At 40.1% G+C, this 20,663-nt stretch overlaps 1 protein-coding gene across 1 annotated transcript in view; it reads right to left on the minus strand.

The window, feature by feature from the left end:
* Positions 1-2,234: 2,234 nt before the first annotated feature.
* The window catches only part of LOC139396201 (oocyte zinc finger protein XlCOF6-like), a 28,657-nt gene continuing 10,228 nt past the window's right edge, over positions 2,235-20,663 (minus strand). Inside the window, exons 5-8 of the mRNA XM_071143332.1 lie at positions 11,008-11,256; positions 3,835-4,021; positions 3,182-3,666; positions 2,235-3,037 (exon numbers count right to left, since the gene is read on the minus strand). Coding sequence (XP_070999433.1) covers positions 2,382-3,037; positions 3,182-3,666; positions 3,835-4,021; positions 11,008-11,256 — 1,577 coding nt within the window. The 3' untranslated portion in view covers positions 2,235-2,381. The remainder of the gene's footprint in view (positions 3,038-3,181; positions 3,667-3,834; positions 4,022-11,007; positions 11,257-20,663) is intronic.

Genomic DNA, 20,663 nt, shown 5'->3' on the forward strand with positions numbered 1-20,663 from the left:
TGCCAGTAGATTGTCAACTTGATTCATGATGATGACTGCTAGCTCAGATTTTGAAAGTACGATGTTGACATGATCAGTCCAATCAAAGCGACTGTAGATATCACATGATTTAACGTTACTTTATCTGTGGACAATGACCTTGAGCCTTCATGGATGGGCACTTCTAATGTAACTCTATGACAGCACCCAAGAAGCTTGAATTTTCAATTTCTACCCTTAGACTTGGCAGTGACGTATTGTCCCCATGAATGACAGAACACTGAGCCAATCACGGCACAACGCTCCGTATTTTCTGCTGGCTTGCCCCACCTCCACAGAAGGCAATGAGCTAGGCTGAAACACCTGCATTTTGGAGCTGCCTTACTCAAGAAAACAAAAGAGACCATTTTTGTTTGTGGATTTATTAATAACTCAATTATAAATGTTTTTTTACATTGGTTGCAAACAGATCATTTTTTTCACACTTTATCGCTATAACTGTGGGGCTCAAAACAGGTGGCTCACCTGTCCTGAATGATGGGTCGCCATTGAACTTATCTAGAACACTGCAGTCCGTCTGGGTGTTTAACCTTCCCAAGTTCCACCATGTCACCCTGCTCCTCCGTACATTCCACTGGCGTCCAGCCGAAGCTCACATCCACTACAAGACAATGGTGTTTACTTACGGTGCAGCAAGAGGAACTGCCACATCTCTACCTTCAGGCTCAAACCCTGTATCCCAACCCGAGCACTCAGTTCTGCCACCTCTGGTCTCATGGCCGTCCCACTGCTACAGGAGGTCAAGCTCCCTCTCAGCCCAGTCAAAGCACTTCTCTGTCCTGGCACCCCAATGGTGGCACCAGCTTCCCTCTGATGCTAGGACAGCAGAGTCCCTGCCCATCTGCCCCAAAAGGTCTGAAACCCTTCGTCTTTAAAGAGTATCCCCCCACCAAAATACAAATAATAATAATAATAATAATGTGAAACTGACTAATTGAGGAGAAATGTGTTTACTGTGACATGTGGTTGTCTCACCTGGCTATCTTAAGATGAATGTACTTAATATGCTGGTGACATCACAGGGTCAGAGAGAACTCCTGACTGTAGTCATACAAAAACACTCCAGGCACTCAGCCCATAAGAACCATTCATACTGTCAGATCTAATATGAACTGAATACAACCATAAGAACCATTCATACTGTCAGATCTAATATGAAGAACTGAATACTAAAGAGAAGAAGAGGTTGACCAGTACATATTCATGTAACTCTATTTCTCATTGGCAGATCAATAAAGTTTGCTTCAATTATCCAAACACATTCATGATCAGTAACTAAAATAACTAATCTAGTTTTAAAGACAATTAATAAACACATGGATTCATTTCATAAACTGTGTATCATTAAACAAAGTTGTAAAATAATCCCCCCAAACTAATGGTGAAAAGTGATCATCACACCATCTCTATCTGATACATGTTAGGGGCGGAAGGTTGCCTAGTGGTTAGAGCGTTGGGTCAGTAACCAATAGGTTGTTTGATCGAATCCCTGAGCTGAAAAGGTAAAAATCTGTTGTTCTGCCTCTGAACAAGGCAGTTAACCCACTGTTCCTAGGCCATCATTGTAAATAAGAATTTGTTCTTAACTGACTTGCCTAGTTAAATAAAGGTTTAATAAAAAAAGTGTCTACTAGCTCCTTCACACAGAATACTGCAGAGGGACAACCTGGTCTCAGAGCAAAACGTATTATATATGACAAAAACATCCATTCCACTCCATTTGTATGTTACATTACATTGGCCTACCAATAAAAACTGAACTAAAATATAAACTAAACATGTAAAGTGTTGGTTTCATGAGCTGAAATGCAATGTTCCATATGCACAAAAAGCTAATTTCTCTCAAATGTTGTGCACAACCTTGTTTATATCCTTGTTAGTGAGCATTTCAGCCTTTGTCAAGATAATCCATCCACCTAACAGGTGTGGCATATCAAGAAGCTGATAAAACAGCAATATCATTACACAGGTGCGCCTTGTGCTGGGGGACAAAAAAAGGACACACAATGTCACAGATGTCTCAAGTTTAGGGAACGTGCACAATAGACATAGAAATACTTATTTTCCACCATAATTTGCAAATAAATTCATTAAAAATCCTACAATGTGATTTTCTGGACTTTTTTTTCTCATTTTGTCTGTCATAGTTGAAGTGTACCTATGATGAAAATTACAGGCCTCTCTCATCTTTTTAAGTGGGAGAACTTGCACAATTGGTGGCTGACTAAATGCCTTTTTGCCCCATTGTATACGTGTTTTTAAGTGGGAAAATTTAGAGAAGCTAGTTCCACAGTCAGAGCAGTAATATGGCTTCTCTCCTGCGTGTGTTCTCTGATTAACTTTTAGCTCAGTTGATGTTTTGAAGCATTTTCCACAGTCAGAGCAGACGTAAGGCGGTGGGTATAAGTCTCACCAGTGTGTATAAGTTGGTGTGTTTTTAAGGTGCCCAAATGAGAGAAACTCGCCCCACAGTCAGAGCAGAAGAAAGGCTTCTCTCCTGTGTGAGTCCTCTGATGAACTTTGAGCTGAGTTGATGTTTTAAAACCTTTAACACAGTCAGGGCAGAAGAAAGGCTTCTCTCCTGTGTGTGTCCTCTGGTGAACTTTTAGCTCATTTGATGTTTTAAAACATTTCCCACAGTCAGAGCAGTAATAAGGCTTCTCTCCTGTGTGTGTTCTCTGATGAACTTTTAGATGAGTTGATGTTGTGAAGCATTTTCCACAGTCAGAGCAGGAGTATGGCTTCTCTCCTGTATGTATACGTTCATGTGTTTTTAAGTGGGAAAATTTAGAGAAACTAGTTCCACACTCAGAGCAGTAATACGGCTTCTCTCCTGTGTGAGTCTTCTGATGAACTTTTAGCTCAGTTGATGTTTTGAAGCATTTCCCACAGTCAGAGCAGATGTAAGGCTTCTCACCAGTGTGTATAAGTTGGTGTGTTTTTAAGGTGCCCAGATGAGAGAAACTCACCCCACAGTCAGAGCAGAAGAAAAGCTTATCTCCTGTGTGAGTCTTCTGATGAACTTTTAGCTGAGTTGATGTTTTAAAACCTTTTCCACAGTCAGAGCAGTAATACGGCTTCTCTCCTGTGTGTGTTGTCTGATGAACGTTTAGCTCATTTGATGTTTTAAAACGTTTTCCACAGTCAGAGCAGTAATAAGGCTTCTCTCCTGTGTGTGTTCTCTGATGAACTTTTAGATGAGTTGATGTTGTGAAGCATTTTCCACAGTCAGAGCAGACGTAAGGCTTCTCTCCTGTGTGTGTTCTCTGATGAACTTTTAGCTCATATAATGTTTTGAAACATTTTCCACAGTCAGAGCAGGAGTATGGCTTCTCCCCTGTATGTATACGTTCATGTGATTTTAAGTGGGAAACTTGAGAGAAACTAGTTCCACAGTCAGGGCAGAAGAAAGGCTTCTCTCCTGTGTGTGTTGTCTGATGAACTTTTAGCTCATTTGATGTTTTAAAACATTTTCCACAGTCAGAGCAGTAATAAGGCTTCTCTCCTGTGTGAGTTCTCTGATGAACTTTTAGATGAGTTGATGTTGTGAAGCATTTTCCACAGTCAGAGCAGACGTAAGGCTTCTCTCCTGTGTGTGTTCTCTGGTGAACTTTTAGGTCATATAATGTTTTAAAACGTTTTCCACAGTCAGAGCAGGAGTATGGCTTCTCCCCTGTATGTATACGTTCATGTGATTTTAAGTGGGAAACTTGAGAGAAACTAGTTCCACAGTCAGGGCAGTAGAAAGGCTTCTCTCCTGTGTGTGTTCTCTGATGAAGTTTTAGCACCGTTGATGTTTTGAAGCATTTTCCACAGTCAGAGCAGGAGTAAGGCTTCTCTCCTGTGTGTATTTTTAGGTGTATTTTTAGCTTTGATAGAAATGGGAAAATCTTTTCACAATGTGGGCAGTGATGAGACCTCTTAGCTCTCTGATCTTCCTGCTGTTGCTCTCTGGATGTAGAGAATGTCTCAACATGGTATCCTGTGTGAACATCAGAAGAACCAGTCAGTTGGTGTGATATACATGTTAATCAAATGTATTTTATGGAGCCCTTTTTACATCAGTAGTTGTCACAAAGTGCTTAACCTGTCTGGTTCAAATCCCATAATGAAAAATTCCTCAAACATACAAGTATTTCACACCATTTTAAAGATAAACATCTTGTAAATCCAGCCACAGTGTTAAATTTCAAATAGGCTTCACGGCGAAAGCACACCAAACGATTATGTTAGGTCAGCACCTAGTCACAGAAAACCAAACAGCCATTTTCCAGCCAAGGAGAGGTCTCATAAAAGTCAGAAATAGCGATTCAATTAATCACTAACCTTTAATGATCTTCATCAGATGGCACTCACAGGACTTCATGTTACACAATAAATGTGTGTTTTGTTCGATAAAGTTCATATTTATGTCCAAAAACCTCATTTGAAATTGGTGTGTTGTGTTCAGAAATGCATTGTCTCAAACAAACATCCGATGAAAGTAAAGAGAGCCACATCAAAAAACAGAAATACTCATCATAAACATTGATAAATGATACAAGTGTTAAACATACGAATACAGATAAACTTCTCCTTAATGCAACCGCTGTGTCAGATTTCAAAACGGCTTTACGGCGAAAGCACACTTTGCGATTATGTTAGGTCAGCGACTAGACACAGAAACCCATACAGCCATTTTCCAACCAAGGAGAGCTTCACAAAAGTCAGAAATAGCATTAAAATTAATCACTTACCTTTGATGATCTTCATCTGGTGGCACTCCCAGGTCTCCATGTTCGACAACAAATGTTTGTTTTGTTCGATAAAGTTAATCTTTATGTCCAAATACCTCAGTTTTGTTGGTGCGTTTAGTTCAGAAATCCAAAGGCACAATGCGCACTCTCGAAAAGTCATCAAGTACAATAAAAGATGGTAGAAACATGTCAAACGATGTTTAAAATCAATCTTCAGGTTGCTTTTGTCAAAAATAATCAATAATATTTCAACCGGACAAAAGCTTCGTCAATGGAAAAAGGTAAACAAGAAATGCGCGCTCTCGATCACGTGCCTGGCTCATATGGATGAAATTTCCACTGTCCTCTCATTGAAAGCGGTGTATCTCCCTCATTTTTCAGAGTAAAAGCCTGAAACAATGCCTAAAAACTGGTCACGTGTTTAGGAAGCCATAGAGATCTGAAACAATGCCTAAAGACTGGTCACATGTTGAGGAAGACAGATTTCCACTGGGTCCTAAGTCTTTGTATGGTGGATAGGCTTTCAATGGAAAAACAGCCAAAATAATAGTACTTCCTGGTTGGATTTTCCTCTGGTTTTCGCCTGCCATATCAGTTATGTTATACTCAGACATTGTTTTAACAGTGTTTTCTATCCAAATCGACTAATTATATGCATATCCTAGCTTATGGGCCCAAGTAGCAGGTAGTTTAATTTGGGCACGCTTTTCATCCAAAATTCCAAATGCTGCCCCCTACCCCAGTGAAGTTAACTTCTTTGGGGTAGGGGGCAGTATTGGGTAGCTTGGATGAAAAACGTGCCCAAATTAAGCTGCCTGCTACTCAGCCGAAAAACCTAGAATATGCATATAAATAGAACATTTGGATAGAAAACAATCTGAAGTTTCTAAAACTGTTTGAATGATGTCTGTGAGTATAAAATAACTCATATGGCAGGCAAAATCCTGAGAAAAATCCTACCAGGAAGTGGGAAATCTGAGGTTTGTAGTTATTCAACTCAGCTCCTATTGAAGATACCGTGTGATGTTAGTTATTTTTCACTTCCCAAGGCTTCCACTAGATGTCAACAGTATTTAGAACCTGTTTTGAGGATTATACTCTAAAGGAGGGGCTCATAAGGGCTCTATGAGTGAGTGGTCTGGCAGAGTGCCACAGCCTCAGTCTGGCACACTCACGTGAAAGGTAGCTACGCTCCACTTCATTTGTACAGACAAAGGAATTGTCCGGTTGGAACATTAATGAAGATTTATGTTAAAAACACCCTAAAGATTGATTCTAAACATCGTTTGACATGTTTTTGAAATCGGACACTGTGGTTGGATTAACGAGAATTTTATCTTTAAAATGGTGTAAAATACTTATTAAATATTAATTATGGGATTTCTGTTGTTTTAAATTTGGCACCCTGCAGTTTCACTGGCAGTTGAAAGGTGGGACGCTCGCGTCCCAAACGGTCCCAGAGAGGTTAACAGACACCCAGCCTAAAATCCCCAAAGAGCAAGCAATGCAGATGTAGAAGCACAGTGGCCACAAAAAAAGTCCCTAGAAAGCAGGAAGAAACCGAGAGAGGAACCAGGCTGAGTGGTGACCAGTCCTCTTCTGGCCATACCGGGTGACAGAGCAGAGTGGTTAGAGCAACCGAAAGGCTGCAAGATCGAATCCCCGAGCTGACAAGGTAAAAATCTGTCGTTCTGCCCCTGAACAAGGCAGTTAACCCAATGTTCCTAGGCCATCATTGAAAATAAGAATTTGTTCTTAACTGACTTGCCTATGTCCAAACGCTAGCAGGACACCTACGACAACATCCGGGGAAATTGCAGAGCGCGAAATTCAAAATACAAAAATCGGAATATTAAACATTCATGAAAATACAAGTGTCTTACATCATTTAAAAGCTTCTTATTAATCGAACTGCGTTGTCAGATTTGAAAAAGGCTTTACGGAGAAAGCATACCATGCGATTATCATTTTTCAAAAAACAAGCATGAAACCCTTTCTAAAGACTGTTGACATCTAGTGGAAGCCATAGGAACTGCAATCTGGGTCCTATCTATTTGAAAATCCCATAGGCAAGCATTGAAAAAACCGGTGACCTCAAAAAATAAATATTCCAGATGGATTTTTCTCAAGGCCTGCCATATCAGTTCTGTTATACCCACAGACATTATTTTAACAGCTTTAGAAACTGTTTTCTATCCAATGCTATCAAGTATATGCATATCCTAGCTTCTGGGCAGTTTACTTTGGGCATGTCAGTCATCGGAAATTCCGGACAATAACCAGTATGCTAAGAAAGTTAAATAAAGGTTAAACATTTTTTTTTTTAAATACACTACGATTAGTGGTGAAATAAATGAATACATTCTAAAGTTACAAATGTCCATGTTTTTGAAAGAATAGCACGTTTTTTGTCCAATCAAAGTGATCAGAAATACAGTGTAGACATCGTTAATGTTGTAAATGACTATTGTAGCTGGAAACGGCTGAAGATCTCATACAATGCTGTGTACTACTCTCTTCACAGAACAGAGCAAACAGTCTCTAACCAGAATAGTGTCTAGAAGGCCAGCATCCCGGAGTCGCCTCTTCACTGTTGACATTGAGATTGGTGTTTTGCGGGTACTATTTAATGAAGCTGCCAGTTGAGGACTTGTGAGACGTCTGTTTCTCAAACTAGACACTCTAAAATACTTGTCCTCTTGCCCAGTTGTGCTATTCTGGTTAGAGCCAGTTTGCACTGTTCTGTGAAGGGAGTAGTACACAGAACTGCACGAGATCTTCAGTTTCTTGGAAATTTCTCACATGGAATAGCCTTCATTTCTCAGAACAAGAATAGACTGACGACTTTCAGAAGAAAGGTCTTTGTTTCTGGCCATTTTGAGCCTGTAATCGAACCGACAAATGACCCAGATACTCAACTAGTCTAAAAAAGGAATGTTATTATTGCTTCTTTAATCCGCACCACAGTTTTCAGCTGTGCTAACATAATTGCAAAAGGGTTTTGTAATGATCAATTAGCCTTTTAAAATGATAAACTTAGATTAGCTAACACAACATGCCATTGGAACACAAGAGTGATATTTGCTGATAATGGGCCTCTGTACACCTATGTAGATACTCAATTTTTTTAAATCATCCGTTTCCAGCTACAATCATTTACAACATTAACAGCGTCTACACTGTATTAATGGTCAATTTGATGTTATTTTAATGGACAAAAAAAAATAAAAACAAGGACATTTCTAAGTGACCCTAAACTTTCCAACGGTAGTGTATGTATTCATTTCAGTAGACTGTATGGGAATGGGAATAAAACTATTCTAAAACTGGGTAGGAGTCAAAAACGAATAAGAGGCAAAAGTCGTGAAAATTATGAGCTATACCATCCTCCACTCAACATCACAAGGGTGATAGTAGAATTTGTGTGTTTAAAGTAATGACTAAGATATTTCACCCTGAGGCCTCTGTGTTCTTGGGGACATTTAATAATGCAGAAATGTTTTGGTACCGGTCCCCAGATCTGTGCCGACATAATCCTGTCTCCGAGCTCTACAGACAAATCCTTCGACCTCAGGGCTTGGTTTTTACTCTGACATGCACTGTCAAATGTGGGACCTGACATAGACAGGTGTGTGCCTGTCCAAATCAAGTCCAATCAATTGCATTTACCACAGGTGGACTCCAATCAAGTTGTAGAAACATCTCAAGGACAATCTCATAGCAAAGGGTCTGAAAACTTAAAAAAATAAATAAGCAATTTTTTTAAATTTGTTTTTTAGATTTGCAAGAATTTCTGAAAACCTGTTTTCGCTTTGTCATTATGGGATATTGTGATGTCATTATGGGGTATTGTGATGTCATTATGGGATATTGTGTGTAGATTGACGAGGAAAAACATGTAATCAATTTTAGAATAAGGCTGTAACATAAGAAAATGTGGAAAAGGTCAAGGGGTCTGAATACTTTCCGAGGGCACTGTCAGACCCCTTCCCATTTTTCTAATTTTGGTACGTTACAGCCTTATTCTAAAATTAAATAAAAAAATATCCTCAGCAATCTACACACAATACCTCATAATTACAAAGCTAAAACAGGTTTAGAGATTTTTGCAAATTTATTTTAAAAAAAACACAAAAAACAGAAGAACAAAAATTGAGTTCAGATGCTTCCTGTTTCCATTGATCATCCTTGAGATGTTTCTACAACTTTATGTATGAAACATATGAAATATACACTACTGTTCAAAAGTTTGGGGTTACTTAGAAATGTCCTTGTTTTGAAAGAAAAGCACATTGTTCGTCCATTAAAATAACATCAAATTGATCAGAAATACAGTGTAGACATTGTTATTGTTGTAAATGACTATTGTAGCTGGAAACGGCAGATATTTTATGGAATATCTACATAGGTGTACAGAGGCCCATTATCAGCAACCATCACTCCTGTGATCCAATGGCATGTTGTGTTAGCTAATCCAAGTTTATCATTAGAAAACACTTTTGCAATTATGTTAGCACAGTTGAAAACTATGTTAGCACAGTTGAAAACTGTCCCAAACTCAACACCCCAGATGCTAATATATGCATATTATTATTAGTATTGGATAGAAAACACTCTGAAGTTTCTAAAACTGTTTGAATGATGTCTGTGAGTATAACAGAACTCATATGGCAGGCAAAAACCTGAGAAGAAATCCAAACAGGAAGTGAGAAATAGATTTTCAAAACAGTGCCTATTGAATTCACAGTGAGATATGTATGAGGTTGCACTTCCTAGGGCTTCCACTAGATGTCACCGTCTTTAGAAACTGGTTTGAGGATTCTACTATAAAGGAGGGGCTCATGAGAGCTCTTTGAGAAAGTGGTCTGGCAGAGAGCCTCGGTCTCATGACACTTGCTCCCAACAGAGTTAGCTCTCGTTACAATGCTTTTCTTCAGACAATGACATTCTCCGGTTGGAAACTTATTGATGATTTATGTTAAAAACATCCTAAAGATTGATTGCATACATCATTTGACTTGTTTCTACAGACTGTAACGGAAAAATGGCTGTGTTTTTTTACTTGGCTATGACCTAACATGTTGTGCTTTCGCTGTAAATCACTTTTTAAATCGGACACCATGGGTAGATTAAGTGACCCCAAACTTTTGAATTGAGCTCAGGTGCATCCTGTTTCCATTGATCATCATTGAGATGTTTCGACAACTTGATATATAAAATATTAAATATATATGTATCAGATATAAATCATCAGGATGTGACAGTCCACTGGTTATGTTCAACACTTCTCCAATCGTTGCCTAGTTAAATAAAGGTTAATAATAAGAGTTAGGCTCTCCATGAGCATTAGCTGCTACTTCTCTCAATCCCACTTTAAAAAGTCTCCCTGTGTGACATTCCTTGAGACCAACCAGAAATGTTTCCTTGGCCAAATATTCCCAGATTGTCATAAAAACAACATGTTCTCTCGTTTCTGCATCACCAAATGTTGAGCGAGACAAAAGAGTAGGCTAGGTGAGCAACAATCGCTAGTTCGGTGCAGCAGACTGCAGGTGTGTATTGCTGCAAGAGCGATGAGCCGCCACAATGGTGTTTGTTTAGTAAAGTTAGATCAATGTCTTGGACGATCACCTAATGATTAATTAGCAGCCCACATCACCAAATATTATAGCATAACATTACTGTTACAACAAAAACAACACCTATTTTCTTATGAGATTTTAGAATGGTTTGCTGAATCGTCCCAAACTCAACAGCACGCGCCATTAGGCAGAATGTGCTTTGATTAAAACAAAATACAGGAAGTCAAAATAATTTAACACCATCTGCTCTAATTTGCTAACCAAACAGTAATCCAAGAAGATTTAAATGCATATTCCCATGAAACTGATTGAGATCAAACGATTGGCATGCAGACGCAGCTTGGTCATTTCACTGGTAAAACGTGAATAATTATAATTCAATATTGACAGTGATGATGCCATGGCCTATTTTGAAATGAGGTATACCTAACTTGGTGATTGAGGGTATTAAACATTTTCAACGTTCTTGAGACAATGTGTGGGCAAAGGCAGGTGTTACAAGTTTAAATAGTTTTTGCTTCGCTGTGAAGTCTTGAGTTGTTCAGGGATGTGTGATGTCAGAATTACAGAATTCAACCTAGCAATAGACTGGTCATAACTTATGGAGGTCTAATTTATGAAGATAATTTATAGATAGAACCAGCTCTTACCATGACTAACAGTTGTCCTAATCTTCTCCTCCTCTTCTTCATCTTTAAGGTTGACATTCAGCTCCAGTGTTTGACTGCAGTCTTCCAGCTTCACTGATGCCATCTCTGGATCCTGCAGTGCAAACTGGGCTCCACTGTCACTATCAGTACCCAGTGACTGTAGGTTCCTACTCAGTGTGGAAGGAGAGAGGCAGGTTGGGTTTGTCCTCACTGTTGATGTTACCGGTTTCAGACTTAATCTGAGTCGGTCTGTAGTAATAAAGACAAACGGACACAAAAGTTATTTTCTTGACAGTTCTGGCACTTTATTCTGTAAATATATTTTCTTGTTCAATTATCTCATTTCAGTAGATCAGGTAGCTAATCCTTGACAAAACATTCATTCACATTAGACACATTTTAAATTGCACAACATAAGTGCACTTAATCTATCGTAGATTTCCTAAATTCACATAAATGCATAAATGACTCAAAAACCATTTAGTACAAGATCGCAGTATGTTTCAGGCAGCACTATGTACTATTTTATGAATAACCTTGTCTTCACTGTATTATTTCACTCACAAAAACCAAATGTATTTCCCATTCACACCATATTAAGAATTATCAGGAGTCGTACAGTGGCAAGTCAAATTCAAGGACTTTCAGGCACTAAAATTAATTTACTTTAAGCCCCATGTGAAAACCTTGAATTATAGATAAATATAGAAACAACTGAATGTGTCTGAATATTAGTACACATGTAGAAAACTGATAATCATTACATTCAGCTTCAAAACTGTAGAGCAACTGAAATGTTCTCTCTCTGATGAGGCACTACCTGCACTGAAGTCCGTTGATGCAGACCTCCTATGGTATCATGGAGATCCACAAACAAACATTTAAGGTGCAGGTCTGTCTAATTCTGTACTAAGAAAATAAAACAAGAAATCCCTATTAACTTCTACCACACCTTCCCACAACCCCCAATAAACTATATCAATAGATCCCTTTCTGTGTTTGCAAACATGGGGGTTTAAATCATGCTGAGACAATCCACTCCCAGGTTATCCAGTTTATTGAAATCCATACCGACAGTAACATCTGTTACCCCCAACAACTGCTGCAATTTACAAGATAACTTTAAACCTGGTATTTCTGTTTTACACAATGCAAGATGTTGATAACCTCACCAATGAAAGCTATGAAGTACATATTATTCAATATTAAAGTATCCTTTGTCACAATGCATTTGTGGTTGCAAGATTTCTGAACAGGCCTCGAAACCATGTCAGGAATAGTAGAAAGACCAGTTCTGACAGTAGGTCCTCTCACTACAGGACCAACCATGGAAGCTCCATCAGTCTGACAGTAGGTCCTCTTACTACAGGACCAGCCATGGAAGCTCCATCAGTCTGACAGTAGGTCCTCTTACTACAGGACCAGCCATGGAAGCTCCATCAGTCTGACAGTAGGTCCTCTTACTACAGGACCAGCCATGGAAGCTCCATCAGTCTGACAGTAGGTCCTCTTACTACAGGACCAGCCATGGAAGCTCCATCAGTCTGACAGTAGGTCCTCTTACTACGGGACCAGCCATGGAAGCTCCATCAGTCTGACAGTAGGTCCTCTTACTACGGGACCAGTCATGGAAGCTCCATCAGTCTGACAGTAGGTCCTCTTACTACGGGACCAGCCATGGAAGCTCCATCAGTCTGACAGCAGGTCCTCTTACTACAGGACCAGCCATGGAAGCTCCATCAGTCTGACAGTAGGTCCTCTTACTACAGGACCAGCCATGGAAGCTCCATCAGTCTGACAGTAGGTCCTCTTACTACGGGACCAGCCATGGAAGCTCCATCAGTCTGACAGTAGGTCCTCTTACTACAGGACCAGCCATGGAAGCTCCATCAGTCTGACAGTAGGTCCTCTTACTACAGGACCAGCCATGGAAGCTCCATCAGTCTGACAGTAGGTCCTCTTACTACAGGACCAGCCATGGAAGCTCCATCAGTCTGACAGTAGGTCCTCTTACTACAGGACCAGCCATGGAAGCTCCATCAGTCTGACAGTAGGTCCTCTTACTACAGGACCAGCCATGGAAGCTCCATCAGTCTGACAGTAGGTCCTCTTACTACGGGACCAACCATGGAAGCTCCATCAGTCTGACAGTAGGTCCTCTTACTACAGGACCAGCCATGGAAGCTCCATCAGTCTGCACTGTAGTTCCACCAGTCTGTCTTACAGCCTCTGCATATGATACATCAAGACAGATTCTATATCTCTGAGCATCTCTCTGCACCTGGCATCCACCAAATGCTGCTCTGTGTCCTCCACACAATTGCAACACTTAACTGTCACATTGCTCCAACATTCACTGTAATCATGTTCCCCACCACACTTGGCACATCTTTTCACTCAACAGCTACATGTCCCATTCTTTGGCATTTAAAAACACTGATGATTCACTGTTGCTGATCCAGTTTCAACTGTTCTGCTATGGAACCCTGACCTGTTCACCGGACGTGCTACCTGTCCCAGACCTGCTGTTTTCAAGAGAGACAGTAGGAAAGTTAGAGATACTCTCAATGATCGGCTATGATCAGCCAACTGACATTTACTCCTGAGGTGCTGACCTGTTGCACCCTCAACAACCACTGTGATTATTATTATTTGACCCTGCTGGTCATTTATGAACATTGGAACATCTTGGCCATGTTCTGTTATAATCTCCACCCGGCACAGCCAGAAGAGGACTGGCCACCCCACATAGCCTGGTTCCTCTCTAGGTTTCTTCCTAGGTTCTGGCCTTTCTAGGGAGTTTTTCCTAGCCACTGTGCTTCTACACCTGCATTGCTTGCCGTTTGGGGCTTTAGGCTGGGTTTCTGTACAGCACTTTGTGACATCAGCTGATGTAAGAAAGGCTTTATAACTACATTTGATTGGTTGATTGATGAGGTTGGGTCAAAATCTCTGACATTGAAGCTAAGGAATCCTATTCTGTACTTTTCCAGACAAAACCTTCTAACACCTCAACAGCACTTCTTTAACCTTCTTTCCTACTGATCAACCTTTAGGCTTCAACCACTCTGTCTCCCTTCACATGTTCTTTAACAATATAATCCATGGACATAGATATTGGGACCTCAGAGATTATTACTCCCTTCAATGTAGCATCAGCTCCAGGGTCATGACTTCTGAGCTTCGTCCCATTTTGATTTTCCTTTTGAAGAATCTTCCCTTGCTGAACCTGACCAGCACAAGATATTAACAATCTACCATTTATTTTTGATTTCACCTTTATTTAACCAGGTAGACTAGTTCAGAACAAGTTCTCATTTACACGGATGCAGCCTAGTTTTAACTTCAACTCTTTTTATGGCCTTGGTTAATCAGATAGGGCCTCATTTACACCCTGTGGTCTCCTCAAACACCATCCCAACGTTCCACTCGGACACATTATTACTCTAGCTCCCTACCTTGGGCCTCTAGTTACTATACTACATGCGCCTCTGCTTCCAGTATCATTATCTCTGTTCTTCCTATGTCTTCCCACTACAGACCACTCACATACTAGGCCCTCATCCTCCAGCTCCATATCATCAGAACTGTCCCCCACATTGATCACATTCCAGCACAGCTGTTGCTTCACAAACTCTCTCTCCATTTCCATTGTTTCAGGGGTGTCAAACTCATTCCACTGAGGGCCGAGTCTCCGCGTTTTTTTTTTCTTTCAATGAAAACATAGACAATCAGTTGAGGTGAGTTCCTCACTAATTAGTGACCTTAATGCATTAATCAAGTACAAGGGTGGAGCGAAAACCTAGACACTTGGTCATCCATGTAATGAGTTTGATACGTGCTCCGATTCATCCGCATTAATCGACGCCATTCCATGCAGTTGGCCTCTCTCCAAATGGTGAAGGATAACTTCAGCTAGTTTCCCTTTATTTTGACACTTCTTCACACACCCTCTTGTCGCCATTTCACCACGAGCAAACTTCAAGAAAGACGACCAAAACCGTTGAAGAACGCCATTTGACGAGCCTTGTCCCGAACCATCCAGATCTCGCGAGCTTACATGAACGAAAAAGTGTATGCAAACTCGCGAGATCAGGATGGTTCGGACGAGGCTATTTACCAGCTCATAAGCATCATTTTACACAAAAACAAGAACATGTAAAAACGAACTCAAAGTGGACTTTGACGAAATGATGTACATACACTCAAGACAAACCCAAAGTCTAGCTTAGTGACTTGAAAAATCGTTTTAAATCACGTTCTTCACTCACTCGGTTTGACCCCAAAATAACACATACAATTAAAACCTTTAACAAACGTGATAATACCTTGACGGATTTGTTACCTAGCATATTATGTATTCTTTCGACATTAGAAACTTTAAACGTGCTATTTACATACCTACAATAATACATTTGAAACGGACACAACCACTATCGACATAACAACACAGTTCTGTTGTTTTCTTCCCGGAACTTCCTGTTCCCAAATGCGACAAGGTCAACTTTGTCTGCCGCCACCTACTGTACGGATAGTAAACTGTTAAAATAAATACATGTCAATTGCGGAAACAACGACTTCAAAGCAAAATACAAAAATAGATCAATAAAAACATCCCACTCCTTCAGTCACAGTCCTATTCAAATCACATCTTCAGTCAGTATTCCCTGCAATTAGTGGTGTAAAGTACTTAAGTACAAATATTTTAAGTACTGCATAAAGAGGTTTTGAGAGTATCTATACTTTACTTTTGATATTTTTGACAACTTCTACTTTTACTCCACTACATTCCTAAAGAAAATAATGTACTTTCTACTCCAAACATTTCCCTGACACCCAAAAGTACTCCTTACATTTTTTTATGATTAGCAGGACAGGAAAAAAATTCAATTCGCGCATCCCTATGTAACCGATGTGAAATAGCTAGTGGTGCGCGCTAAATAGCGTTTCAATCGGTGACGTCACTTGCTCTGAGACCTTGAAGTAGTGTTTCCCCCGCGGCTTTTTTGGAGCGATTGTTAACGATGCTTCGTGGGTGACTGTTGATGTTTGCAGAGAGTCCCTGGTTCGCGCCCGGGTATTGTCGAGGGTACGGTCTAAAGTTATACTACTGCATCTGATTTGACGGACTCACTAAACACAAATACTTTCTTTGAAAATGATGGGTGGGATCTTAAATTCAATATAGAGTGCCAGAGTGCGCTTGGGCGTTTGTAAATTCAGAGCGTTGTCAGATTGTCAGTTCGCATCGCTCTCGGAGCGTTCAGAGACACACTGGACGCTCTGGCGGAGGAGGAGGGTTGATTCAAGCGTTCTGACCTCACAACGGCAGTCAAGCATCCAAGATAACTGGTTAACATTGGCTAGCTTGCTAGCTACTTCCAGGACAAATGAGCGATTTCTGACCATTTCACTCGCCTTAGCAGAGCTGGTTAGGCTGTGTTCATGTTATCCAGAGCATTGGTGACTTTAAATATGCTACAGGCAACAATTTAATTAAAATGTTTATTCCATCAAACTTCAAATTATTAGAATAGTACTATGAGGATTCTGTGTTATGCACTATAGACCGTTACCATATATGTGATTGAATATTATCTGCTGTTGGCTTGTGTGGATGTATGTATGTGTTATGCAACATAGCTGACTTGAAACATTGTTAACAGTTTCAGGGCCATGGGCCTTTCTCATGATGGAAAAATACAGAATAACATAAAAACGGACAAATACAGAACGTAGTGTAGCAAACCACAGACTGTTTTTTGATAGAACTCAAACTTAACAATAACAGAAACCAGATATGTGATAACGGTATCTAGGGAATGAGCGCATAGATACTCGACACAGCAACAGTTACATCTATCAACTGGAGCGCCCGGAGGCTGGTACCAACTCGTACGACAACAATCAACGATAGGCTGGGTGGGTCTAAACCACGCCCAGTCTCTATTCTGACAGGCCGGCTCGGAAGCAGGAACTATTTCTCTCAGAGTATATTAATAATATCTTTGTCAAGAACAAGTTAGTTCTCTGTTTGCCCTGCGAGGTGGGACAGAGAGCCCGTATATACGAAAATTGCATTTACCACTTATTGCTTAGCTAATAAAAAATAAATAGCATACCATCGGTGACTCAGTGTCATATTTATCCTGATACCAGATTCGAATTAACGCAACTCTAACAGTACACAACGCAGAACAACAACCAGCATGAGGGTCAGTGGCCAAAGCCCGAACAGGAATATTCCAAGTACAGACAGAAGGGGGGAGTCAGATCGCTATGATCGCCAGGAACTTTCCTTTTGGTGTCTGTTTTTAATTGTTGCGCTACTGAATGACGTCTGTTGATGTTAGGTAGGCAGCTACAGTAGCTGAATGACGTCTGTTGATGTTAGGTAGGCAGCTACAGTAGCTGAATGACGTTAACATCTTCGGGTTTTGTTTCATTAAATATATTTAATTTTATCTGGATGCTTGTGTGAGTTAGGATTGAGGTTAGAGTGCTCTGAAGTCGGAGTATTTAGCCAGAGTGAATTTAGGAACACACTGTCTGAGTGTTGGAGTGTGCCCCTGACTATCCGTACATTTAAACTACAAGGAAATCGTTCCCTTAATATATAATGAATTTGAAATTATTTATACTTTTACTTTTGATACTTAAGTATATTTTAGCAATTACATTTACTTTTGATACTTATGTAAATGTTAAACTAAATACTTTTAGACTTTTACTCAAGTAGTATTTCACTGGGTGGCTTTCACTTTTACCTTGATAGGGAAGGACTCAAGTATCTTTACTTTAACTCAAGTATGACAATTGGGTACTTTTTCCACCACTGGCTGCAATGCTTCCAATGTTAATTCCTGAACTCCCAAAAACCTTTCAGCCGCACGTACAATTAATATTTACTATCGGTATCCTTCAACTGGTAAACGACATTATGAATCTCAACAGGCTGCGGGGCATCCCCTGCCATAGCTTCCTCAGCACCAATCGCTCTTTAATCTATTTCCCGCGCCTCCCAGTAGGAGAACTACTGTACAGTTTCTTGATGTGGATGTTCCCTGATATAATAAAAATGGATACATGCCATTAGTCAGTTATGGCGTTATGAAACTGATGGAGACTATTTGTAAACATTTTTTTAAAGTATTTATTTAACTAGGCACATAGCATACATAACAGGATAAAGTGGCAGTTATATTAGCATGACAGGTTAGGAGACTGAGGTTAAGGTTAGGAAAAGGGTGAGGGTTAGGGATTTGTTTACTATGCATGTTTGGATAACTAACGTGGGGGTTAGGAGACTGAGATTAAGGTTAGCTACAATTTTCAACAAGTGTTGTCCCAACGCAAAAGAAACGGTAATGGACCAATGGGGAGCATCAATTGGTGTAAACTAGATATCATGAAACACCTGATATGAGAGAACGCCCCTAATTGCGGTCTGCCATTACACACTTCTCGGATCAAGGGGCCAGGCTTCCAGTCTATACCCATGCTTTCCACTGTGCTCAGAGGGCATTTTCGGTACTGCAGTTCAGCTGAAGCACGGCCCAATTCCCCCTGACCCCCATAGCGAAGTCAAAAAGTTATCAAGTTTATAAAACATATTTGAATTATTCAAGTAATTGCCTTGGAGTCAGATTTTTTCCCCATCACTCACAGCCAAGGTTAACCATTTTAGATTCATGCTGTGAGGTGGGTGAGTTTATGCCACATGCAGATGCTGAAGGGAAAACACCTCTTGATCTGCGTGTTTATAATGTAGGTTAAAGGTGCCTTTTGTGACTAGGGGGTAGTATTTTCATTTTTGGAAAAAAAACATTCCTATTTTGTCATCAGGACAAGATGCTAGAATATGCATATAATTGACAGCTTAGGATAGAAAACACTCTAAAGTTTCCAAAACTGTAAAAATATTGTCTGTGAGTATAACAGAACTGATATTGCAGGCGAAAGCCTGAGAAAAATCCAATCCAGAAGTGCCTCATGTTTTGAAAGCTCTGCTTTCCAATGCGTCCCTATTGAGCAGTGAATGGGCTATCAACGTAATTACGTTTTCTCCGTATTCACCAAGGTGTCTACAGCATTGTGACGTAGTTTTACGCATTTATGTTGAAGAATACCTGTAAGCGGCTACATTGCGCAAGTGCTCACCTGATGCTCCCAGAGTGATTCTCGAGTAAAATACAGAGGTAGCCATTATTCCAATCGGTCCAACTGAAAAACCAATTGTCCCGGTGGATATATTATCAAATAGATATTTTAAAAACACCTTGAGGATTGATTATAAACAACGTTTGCCATGTTTCTGTCGATATTATGGAGCTAATTTGGAATATTTTTCGGTGTTTTGTGACTGCAATTTCCGGGCGATTTCTCAGCCAAAGGTGAAGAACAAATGGAGCTATTTCGCCTACAAAAATAATATTTTTGGAAAAAAGGAACATTGGCTATCTAACTGGGAGTCTCGTGAGTAAAAACATCCGAAGCTCATCAAAGGTAAACAATTTAATTTGATTGCTTTTCTGATTTCCGTGACCAAGTTACGTGCTGCTAGCTGGACAAAATGCTATTGCGTTATGCTAATTAGTGGCAGTCGATGATTACGCTCCCTCATGCGGGATGGGGAGTCACTAGAGGTTTTAAAGGTGCAGCCTCATCTCATAGACTAGATGTAACATAGTAAATATAAATCCGGGACTCTCAAAATAGTGTGATATGTTACATTATGGTTCCAAAAGACAGATGGTTAATTCATAAATTGAATTTGGTGGTGCTGTACTGTAACAGCGAGCTGAGCCAGTTGAAAGTATTGATGCCAGGGACATATTGTTGGTGACTGTGTGCTCCTTCATTAGTTTTGTGTTTTTTATTCATTTATTTCTGGTACCCTCCTACCTGAGAGGCATGAGGCCTGTGTGGCGTTGCACTGTTAAAATAACCCCAGTGTGGAGATGAAACACCTGTGTTGCAAAGTCACATGCTCTGTCTTCTCTGCTCTACCTAGGGTAATACAGAGATAATACTAATACCGAGATAACCACTAATCTACCTAGGTGACTTAATGTGGATAATACTAATACAGAGATAACCACTAATCTACCTAGGTGACTTAATGTGGATAATACTAATACAGAGATAACCACTAATCTACCTAGGTGACTTAATGTGGATATTACTAATACAGAGATAACCACTAATCTACCTACAGTGCCTTGCGAAAGTATTCGGCCCCCTTGAACTTTGCGACCTTTTGCCACATTTCAGGCTTCAAACATAAAGATATAAAACTGTATTTTTTTGTGAAGAATCAACAACAAGTGGGACACAATCATGACGTGGAACGACATTTATTGGATATTTCAAACTTTTTTAACAAATCAAAAACTGAAAAATTGGGCGTGCAAAATTATTCAGCCCCTTTACTTTCAGTGCAGCAAACTCTCTCCAGAAGTTCAGTGAGGATCTCTGAATGATCCAATGTTGACCTAAATGACTAATGATGATAAATACAATCCACCTGTGTGTAATCAAGTCTCCGTATAAATGCACCTGCACTGTGATAGTCTCAGAGGTCCGTCAAAAGCGCAGAGAGCATCAGGAAGAACAAGGAACACACCAGGCAGGTCCGAGATAGGTCCGTGAAGAAG

This window comes from Oncorhynchus clarkii, unplaced genomic scaffold (genome assembly GCF_045791955.1).
Source record: "Oncorhynchus clarkii lewisi isolate Uvic-CL-2024 unplaced genomic scaffold, UVic_Ocla_1.0 unplaced_contig_308_pilon_pilon, whole genome shotgun sequence".
Taxonomy (NCBI): Eukaryota; Metazoa; Chordata; class Actinopteri; order Salmoniformes; family Salmonidae; genus Oncorhynchus; species Oncorhynchus clarkii.